General features: G+C 37.6%; 1 protein-coding gene and 1 long non-coding RNA gene across 2 annotated transcripts in view; one reads left to right on the top strand and one right to left on the bottom strand.

Annotated features, from left to right (window-relative positions):
* The window catches only part of ROS1 (ROS proto-oncogene 1, receptor tyrosine kinase), a 119315-nt gene that overhangs the window by 38408 nt on the left and 70537 nt on the right, over positions 1 to 10370 (top strand). The window contains exons 16-18 of the mRNA XM_010861810.1: positions 966 to 1147; positions 3287 to 3478; positions 6812 to 6912. Of these exons, the coding sequence (XP_010860112.1) occupies positions 966 to 1147; positions 3287 to 3478; positions 6812 to 6912 (475 nt within the window). The remainder of the gene's footprint in view (positions 1 to 965; positions 1148 to 3286; positions 3479 to 6811; positions 6913 to 10370) is intronic.
* The window catches only part of LOC105004257, a 124496-nt gene that overhangs the window by 24876 nt on the left and 89250 nt on the right, over positions 1 to 10370 (bottom strand). The window lies entirely within an intron of this gene.

Consider the following 10370-nt stretch of genomic DNA (forward strand, 5'->3'; position numbering starts at 1 on the left):
ACCAAGTTCCCTGTACACTTGGATGGCAGGTTTCTAGTTGTTAGACTTCCTGAGATATTCGACCAATCAGAAGAATTGAGTGTTTTAATATTAGGTCAATAAGGAAAGGAAAAAATATTGACTGAATTATACTGCCCGTGACATGATGAAGAAAATGTCTGTCCTCAAGGAGGAGGGCCATTTATTACTCCACAAAATGTGAGGTTATTTAATGATGTATGCCCATTTCAGGAAGGCTTTGATACACTTCTCGTGTATTTTAATCTCTCAGTGTCATCTCAAACTAACAGCCTATCCTGTTCCATGAAGATAGCTATAGTTAAGTAATTTGTTATGAGTTTGCTATAAGACTGGAGCACAGAACAGCTATATGAAGTTCTAAATAAAACATAAGAAAGAATTTCATGGCAAAGCAGATTATGTAATAAATGCCTAAGGCAAAACTACCCATTTATTACTTAATGGCATCTTCTGTAATTATCTACTTATTTGATTTCTTTATTTGGTCATTAAAAATTACCGTAGCACTTCTGACCAAAATGAGCTGGACTTAGGAGGTAGTGTGGTACTAATGGAAAGAATGATACTTTGAAGTTGGTTCAAGTCTGGGTTCCTCCTCTTTTCATCTGTGAGACCTTGGGCAAAATAGATAATTTCACCTAGTCTTGGGTTTGCCATGTCAAAAAATGGAAATGATTTCTACTTTAGAGCTTTAAGAGTTGAGTGAGATACATAAAAGTGCCCAGGACGATGTTGGCAAAGAGTAGATGCTCAATGAATATTAGTTCCTGTGTCTAGTTCCAGGGCTTAAGATTTTAGAATAATGTTATTGAAGCATTCTTGACACATCTCTGAAGCTCTAGTGAATATCCATGTTATTGCTGAGGTGCATGTGTGATTTGCTGACACGCTGTGTTTACACCGGCATACACGAGAAAATAACTGCTACCAATTCACTTTGTTTTGAGACATGGATTGGTATAACAACAGCCTCTACTACAGCGACATGAAAGGTGATGTTTACGTATGGCTGCTGAATGGGACAGACGTCTCAGAGAATTATCACATACCCAACATTGCAGGAGCAGGGGCTTTAGCTTTTGAGTGGCTGGGTCACTTTCTCTACTGGGCTGGAAAGACCTATGTGGTAAGTTAAAGCCTGACATCCTACATGCTCTCAAACAATGCCTACCCACTTCAGTGACTGGAATGTCATTTTCATGATTTTTTTCATACTTGTGTTTCACCTATGTTATTATTTACTTAATATTTGTCTCTAAGCCTACTCACCTTTTAATTAAAATATTCATGTAGAAAGGAAAGTCTATATCACTATTTGATTAGTTATGTATTTTCAATAATATCTTGAAATAAATATATTAAAATGTTCACCGGTGGAGTAGTGTCCTGGGGAAGATGGCACACCCCAAAGGCATAATGAAAAGAAACTAAGGGAGGGGACTATTTTCAACAGCATGGACAGGGCTAAGGAAATGAGCATCGGATGGTGAAGCACGCTCTGGGCTAGCAAGTGTGGGAGGATATTACTGCCTCTAGGCAGAGAGGACAAGGGAAAGAAGGGAAAGAATGGTGAGGGCTGTAGCTTTAGCAGAGTTGCCAACATGAAAACCAGCCATTGTCAAAAGGTATAGTCCAGCAAGGAATGATACGACAGTACACATGTACCTCCATCCCTCTTTTCTTCTGCCCTCTGATCTTCTGCCACTGCTTCCATTGGCTGCACCTCCCTGGAAGCCAGAGAACAGGGAGCTAGGTTGGTGCAGGCCATCACTGTCAGGCTCAGGGGGCACTGAGGAGGGCAGACAGGGTGGGATTTGGGGGCCAGATGAAGACATCCTGTGCATTGTGCACACTGAAGAAAAGAACGGTTGATGATGAGATCAACGGTCTAATAGATCAAGAAAAAGATTGCTTCAGTTTTACGATACAGAAGAGTCATTTTGGTTTTATGGTACAAAATTGTTTCCTAATCAGGAGGGCACATATCCATTTGTTTATTTATTCATTATCTGTTACCAGTATGTTTAGAGCCTTGACAATTGGCATAGTAGAGAATATGAGGAAAATAGTAGTCATGTCCCTGCCCTTGAAAAAAATATATCAGCTTTGTTGAGATATAATTTATGTACCATAAAACTCAACCTTCGATTATATAAAATGCAGTGGTTTTTAGTGTGTTTGCTGCACGACCATCACCACTTGCCCCTGCTCTTTTCATGACATAAAAATAAATTCATGGGGACTTCCTTGGTGGTCCAGTGGGTAAGACATTCCAAATTCCTGGGGGGGCCTGGGTTCGATTCCTGGTTAGGAAACTAGATAGCACATGCCACAGCTAAGACCAGTGTCAAAAAAGAAAACATCGTGAATCATTAGAAGAAGCACACAGAGCATTGTTGTTGTGTGTGCTCAGTTGTGTCCGATTCTTTGTGACTCCATAGACTGTAGCCCACCAGGCTCCTCTGTCCATGGAATTTTCCAGGCAAGTATACTAGAGTGGGTTGCCATTTCTCCAGGGACAGAGCATTGTATTTAGAAGCAAAGTAATATGATATAGTCTGAATTCATAAGTGCCAATGACTTGTAGGCAGAATGGAGCTGAGTGGGGTTAATCAGAGAATGATTCCCAAAATGGATTAGTATGAAAATAGTTTTGAAGGAGGAAGTGGTAGAGTAGTATAAAAACTGGTTTCAAGTATTTGCTCTGTTTCTTATAAAATGATTTAACTTCTTGAAAAATCACTTCACCTCTTTGAACCCAGCTTTACTTGTGAAAAAGTAGGAAATGGAAATTCTTTACAGGCTTAATGTGAGGGTTATAATAACTAATATTTTAAAGATAAAAAAGAAGTACGGTGCCTGGCATATAATAGGTACTTAATTATAGTAATTAATATTAGGGAGATTAAACAGAGAGGAGCAAGGAGAGACATCACTATTTGGAGTATACATCTTTGGGAATCTAATCAAATACATTCTTATGTTTTGATTATGTGTTGATTGTCTAGGTGTATGATTAGAAACAGCAAGTATTAACTCAAAATAAGTGTATCTCCTTTCTCTTTGGAGACATGAAAAGGAGTAAGCTTCCTTGTAATTACATTCCCCAAGCTAGGCGCATGACTCAGCACAGAGTGCCAGTAAATATTTATGGTTGGAGAAATGAATGGATGAATGCAGTAATTTACTAACAATTGCAATAAACTATTCAGAAATAATGATGCCATTTAAAAATCACTAAAACTGAGTTATGATTATTTCATAGATTCAAAGGCAGTCTGTGTTGACAGGACACACAGACATCGTGACTCACGTGAAGTTGCTGGTAAATGATATGGTGGTGGACTCGGTTGGTGGATATCTCTATTGGACCACGTTATATTCAGTTGAAAGTACCAGGCTAAATGGAGAAAGTCCACTTGTATTACAGGCACAGCCTTGGTTTTCTGGGAAAAAGGTGAAAGTTCAAAACATAAGATCTGATTATTTAATTATACTAAATAATGCTGTTGTATAGTTATAATAATACTATTTCCACTTGTTGTGAATACTTCAGGTAGAATCTGAAAGGAAATACTACTATGGTAAGATCTTGGTATAACCAAATTTCTCTAAGTCTTATTTGATTGTCATAATTGATTAAATAAAATATAATATGGAGATTTTTATATTTTGCTTTATCTTGAATGGACTCACACTTTAAGAGCATCTTAATTTGTCCATTTTTATAGTCTTTAGGAATTCTATCAGATATGTGAGAACGTCTTCTTGGGTGATTATTAGGTGTTTTATTATTTTTAGTCAGTTTCTGGTACTGACTGCTCTAATAACTATGCAGCTCCTAGGAAAGTTATTTGACTTCTCTGTGACTGCTTCATTAACTGAGTAATGGGAATATTAACAATTGTCCTCCTTCTTAGGGTTGTTGTGATGATTAAATGAGATAATTCATGGGAAGTAGTGAGAACAACCACTCAATAGTTGTTATATTTTGTAACTCAATCTAAAAAATGCACTAATATATTAAGAGAAATGATTCTAAGGCAAATTTTTTTACTTCCTCAACTTCTAGAAGCAATATCTATTTTTCTTGATCCTGTTTAGGTTCCCTCTAGCTATCCATCTATATTTTGAAATTTTATTTTTTCTGATGATCTTAAGAATATGTCTACTGTAGAAATTTTAGAAATTACTGAAAAGTATGAGGAAGAAATAAATCATTCATACTATTTCTATTTAATATTTCTTAAAATTTTTATCCCTTTTTGTTGTCAATAGAGATAAAACATACATAGTATAGGTATACCAGATCATTTATAAACAAACAAACAAATTGTTGAGTCATTTGATCCTCAATTCCAAAAGACATGCTGGTTATAATTCCTAAGATTTTCATATACAGATTATAACACAGGTATTTAAAAGAAATAGAAGTTTACACACCAGAGATTATTCATTTCTGTCAAATAATGAAAAGATCCCTTAATTGTATTTTGGGGCCACTTGAGTCTGAATACAAAGTATATTTTTTATGTTTCAATAAAAAAATTTTAGGGGAAAAACTCTTTTTTTAAAGGCATATTAAAGATAATAGTATCTCAAGAGTAACTTCCTATTCATCCCCTTGACTTCGTCTGCAATCACCCTGTTGTCCTGATCTCGTCCTTTGGGAAACATCTACTCAGGATTGCCCTGGAGTGGCCCTGGGAACTTTTCTATAAATGAGTGAATTTTTAGACATCTCAGCATGTTTGAGGAAATACATTTTTATTTAAAATCCACTCCAGATTCTCTCTCAGGCTGGCTAATGGTGCTGCTGCTTGTGCCAATATGTGTTCTGGTTCCGCTGTTTGATGTTTTATTCATCTGTCTCTGTTAATGCTAGTGAGTGTTTTGAAGGTAATATGTTTTACACTGAGTAAAGCCTTCCCTCTCATTGTCATTCCTTTACATGTTACTCACAAATTTATCATGGAGTCATAAGATAACTTTGAAATCAACAGGTATAATAAAAGTCATTTATAGAAAGACTCATTTGTATGATGAAAAGGGAAAATGAAATGAGATATTCCTTTAAAGTGAAAAGATGTAGGACTCATAGTATATAGTACATTTTACCACAGGATTAAACTTCAAGGTTTTAATTTAGATCAAAGGGATTATTTCCAAGGGATGGGCTTTGTTAGACATAATGATGGTTTCCAAAGGTTTATGGAACACCCTCTGACACTCTTTAACCATGGGCTCCAATGGCTTGTGTAAAGGAATGGGGTAATGACCCATCCCCTGAATTTGACTTATGGCTGACATAGTTTGTTGTATTTCAGCAAAGGGAGTCATAGAATCTTCTTTTTTAAGAGATAAAGTAGAGTTAATCTGTGATTTATAAAACTCGAGGGCATCTCATTATAGATAAAAAGCAATATTAACTTGGTTTCACTTTAACTGGAAAAATTATCAATAAATCTCTTTTAGCCTGAAGCAAGGACATAATTCAATTCCCCAAAGGCTGGGAATTGCTAGAATAGTTTTCTACCTTTTGGAAAAAGAGTAGGTTGAGTTTTCTTAAAGACAAAAGGCTGTGATTCATATGATGACTGAAGGTTCTGGCAGCCATGAAACTTGAGATTATTTCTTTATAGCAAGTCTTGGGTAACCAAGTACTTTTAGTTCTTGGATACTTCATTGCATTCTTTTTATATTTTTCCCTGATTGATGTTTTTGTTTATATGCTGTTATATCTTGCTAAAGGTATAGTCATCAACTTTATTTTATCTGATACCTCTTAGCCTCCAGGTCTGCTCTAGAAAGACTCCACTACTCTGAGGTCAGACTCCTTGTAATCTCAATACAATAAAGCCAAAGAAAGCAAAAAAGATCCCTTGGATTGTAAATTCTATCTCTTGCACTCTATTTCATAGGAGACTCAGTCTTTCCACAGGTCTCACCTAATCAAATGGACTTAAGACACAAATTGTAACAAGAAGACAAAGAGAGAGTAATAAAAAGTGGTTGTAAGATGTCAGCTGGAAATGGGACTAAAGTTCCATATGTACACGACTCTATCCAATTGTATCACGTGAAAACCATGTCTATATTGTATTTAGAAAATTATCAGCATGTTTTTGGTTGTAATTAACAGATATTAATATAATTTAAAATGGCTTGAATGGTTGGTTCTCAAACTTGGTGACACATTGGAATTATCTGGGGAATTTGAAGACACACTGGAGACTGGGTACCATCTCCAGAGATCAAAATTTAACAGAATGCCAGACTGGAAATTGATATATTTAAAGAATCACAGTTAATTCTAATCTGCAGCAATGTTTGAGAACAACTGATTTAAACAACGATCAGATTCACTGACTTATGTGGCTGAAGAGTCCAAAGTTGTGCTAGCTTTAGACAAGGCTTGGCACAGTGGTTCAAAGTTCCTCATTCAGTAGGACCTGGAGTGTGGTTGAAAATTTGTATTTGTAACAAGTTCCCAGGTGATGCTGATCCTGGTAGTCCAAAAATCAAACTTTGAGAACCACTAGAGATAAGTATATAGAAGTGAATAATAGATAGTTCCTGCCATTTGAGGATTTTTAGGAAACCAGTGCTTATATCCAAACTACATAGTAATAAGCATATATACATGATATTTATACTCAGTAAAAGGTAAAAATCACTAAGTTTATTATTCCAAAGAAGATGCTGAAGAGAAATCTGTAGCTTAAGCATGATGTAATCACAAAGATTAAACATGTATTTGATTTGTTTTCTTTCCTTATTTTCTATTTAGGTAATTGCTTTAACTTTAGACCTTAGTGATGGGTTCCTATATTGGTTGGTTCAAGACAGTCAGTGTATTCACCTGTATACAGCTGTTCTTCGGGGTCAAAGGTGAGTAATACTGAAGGTAATTGGTTGAAAAAGAGAAAGTAACTTGCCCCTTAGTTATAAATGATAGTGCTTAAGAATTCATTTATTCTTTCACTAAACATTCACTAACTATCCACTGTGTTTGCAGACATTGTGCTTGCAAGGAAAGATGAGTTTGTAAACAACTAATTAGTGTAGAACATGGTGAATATTCTATGGCTTTCCTCTTAGCTCAGTTGGTAAAGAATGTACCTGCAATGACAGAGACTTGGGTTCGATTCCTGGGTTGGAAAGATCTCCTGGAGAAGGAAATGGCACCCCACTCCAGTGTTCTTGCCTGGAGAATCCTATGGACAGAGGAACCTGGTGGGCTACAGTCCATGAGATCGCAAGAGTGAAACATGACCTAGCTGACTAAACCGCCACCAGGGTGAATATGGCAATGGGATATAAAGGGAGTCCAGTAGAGGCACTGAGGAACATGCCCCTCAAGAGCCTAGGAAATGAGTGGATAGGTTTCTATGCTTCTTAACACAGTCTCTAACTATGATTATAGACAGGCCTGTAGACATCTTTTGGAGAAGGCAATGGCAACCCACTCCAGTGTTCTTGCCTGGAGAATCCCAGGGACGGCAGAGCCTGGTGGGCTGCCATCTATGGGGTTGCACAGAGTTGGACACGACTGAAGCGACTTAGCAGCAGCAGCAGCAGTAGACCTCTTTAGTTGATCTATCTGAATGCTTTGTGTTTAGTATTCTTATCTATATACTTGATTATATTTCCTTTTGTCACTATAAAATATTCTCATTAATCTATGGTAATACTCTTAATCTTAAAGACTATTTTGGTATTCAGTTCAGTTCAGTTCAGTTCAGTCACTCAGTCATGTCCGACTCTTTGCACCCCATGAACTGCAGCACGCCAGGCCTCCCTGTCCATCACCAGCTCCTGGAGTACACCCAAACCCATGTCCATTGAGTCAGTGATGCCATCCAACCATCTCATCCTCTGTCACCCCCTTCTCCTCCTGCCCTCAATCTTTCCCAGGATTATGGTCTTTTGCAGTGAGTCAGCTCTTCGCATGAGGTGGCCAAAGTATTGGAGTTTCAGCTTCAACATCAGTCCTCCCAATGAACACCCAGGACTGATCTCCTTTAGGATGGACTGGTTGGATCTCCTTGCAGTCCAAGGGACTCTCAAGAGTCTTCTCCAACACCACAGTTCAAAAGCATCTTTTGCACTCAACCCTCTTTATAGTCCAAATCTCACATCCATACATGACCACTGGAAAAACCATAGCTTTGACTAGACGGACCTTTGTTGGCAAAGTAATGTCTCTACTTTTTAATATGCTATCTAGGATGGTCATAACTTTCTTTCTAAGGAGCAAGCGTCTTTTAATTTCATGGCTGCAATCACCATCTGCAGTGATTTTGGAGCCCAGAAAAATAAAGTCAGCCACTGTTTCCACTCTTTCCCCATTTATTTGCCATGAAGAGATGGGACTGGATGCCATGACCTTAGTTTTCTGAATGTGAGCTTTAAGCCAACTTTTTCACTCTCCTCTTTCACTTTCATCAAGAGGCTCTAGTTCTTCTTCACTTTCTGCCATAAGGGTGGTGTCATCTGTATATCTGAGATTATAGATATTTCTCCTGGTAATCTTGATTCCAGCTTGTGCTTCTTCCAGCCCAGCATTTCTCATGATGTATTCTGCATATAAGTTAAATAAGCAAGGTGACAATATACAGCCTTGACATACTCATTTTCCTCTGTGGAACCATTCTGTTGTTCCATGTCTAGTTCTAACTGTTGCTTCCTGACCTGCATACACATTTCTCAAGAGGCAGGTCAGGTGTTCTGGTATTCCCATCCCTTTCAGAATTTTCCACAGTTTATTGTGATCCACACAGTCAAAGGCTTTGGCATAGTCAATAACGCAGAAATAGATGTTTTTCTGGAACTCTCTTGCTTTTTCAATAATCCAGCGGATGTTGGCAATTTGATCTCTGGTTCCTCTGCCTTTTCTAAAACCAGCTTGAATATCTGGAAGTTCACAGTTCACGTATTGCTGAAGCCTGGCTTGGAGAATTTTGAGCATTACTTTACTAGCTTGTGAGATGAGTGCAATTGTGTGGTAGTTTGAGCATTCTTTGGCATTGCCTTTCTTTGGGATTGGAATGAAAACTGACCTTTTCCAGTCCTGTTACACTGCTGAGTTTTCCAAATTTGCTGGCATATTGAGAGCAGCACTTTCACCAGCATCATCTTTTAGGATTTGAAAGAGCTCAACTGGAATTCCATCATCTCCACTAGCTTTGTTCGTAGTGATGCTTTCTTTTTTATTTTTTTTTAATTTTATTTTATTTTTAAACTTTACAATATTGTATTAGTTTTGTGATGCTTTCTAAGGCCCACTTGACTTCACATTCCAGGATGTCTGGCTCTAGGTGAGTGATCACACCATTGTGATTATCTGGGTTGTGAAGATCTTTTTTGTACAGTTCTTCTGTATGTTCTTGCACCTCTTCTTAATATCTTCTGCTTCTGTTAGGTCCCTAGCATTTCTGTTCTTTATTGAGCCCATCTTTGCATAAAATGTTCCCTTGGTATCTCTAATTTTCTTGAAGAGATCTAGTCTTTCCCATTCTATTGTTTTCCTCTATTTCTTTGCATTGATCTCTGAAGAAGGCTTTCTTATCTCCCCTTGCTATTCTTTAGAACTCTGCATTCAAATGGTTATGTCTTTCCTTTTCCCCTTTGCTTTTCACTTCCCTTCTTTTCACAGCTATTTGCAAGGCCTTTTCAGACACCCATTTTGCTTTTTTGCATTTTTTTTCTTCGGGATTGTCCTAATTCCTGTCTCCTGTACAATGTCACGAACCTCCGTCCAGAGTTCATCAGGGACTCTGTCTATCAGATCTAGTCCTTTAAATCTATTTCTCACTTCCACTGTATAATCATAAGGGATTTGATTTAGGTCTACCTGAATGGCCTAGTGGTTTTCTCCACTTTCTTCAATTTCAGTCTGAATTTGGCAATAAGGAGTTCATGATCTGAGCCACAGTCAGCTCCCGGTCTTGTTTTTGCTGACTATATAGAGTTTCTCTCTCTTTGGATGCAAAGAATATAATCAGTCTGATTTCAGTGTTGACCATCTGGTGATGTCCATGTGTAGAGTTTTCTCTTGTGTTGTTGGAAGAGGGTGTTTGTTATGACCAGTGCATTCTCTTGGCAGAACTCTATTAGCCTTTGCCCTGCTTCATTCTGTACTCCAAGGCCAAATTTGCCTGTTACTCCAGGTGTTTATTGACTTTCTACTTTTGCATTCCAGTCCCCTATAATGAAAAGGACATCTTTTTTGGGTGTTAGTTCTAGAAGGTCTTGTAGGTCTTCATAGAACTGTTCAACTTCAGCTTCTTCAGCATTACTGGTCAGGGCATAGACTTGGATTACCGTGATATTGAATGGTTTGACTT

The sequence above is a fragment of the Bison bison genome, unplaced genomic scaffold, assembly GCF_000754665.1.
Source record: "Bison bison bison isolate TAMUID 2011002044 unplaced genomic scaffold, Bison_UMD1.0 scf7180017864473, whole genome shotgun sequence".
In the NCBI taxonomy this organism is placed as follows: Eukaryota; Metazoa; Chordata; class Mammalia; order Artiodactyla; family Bovidae; genus Bison; species Bison bison.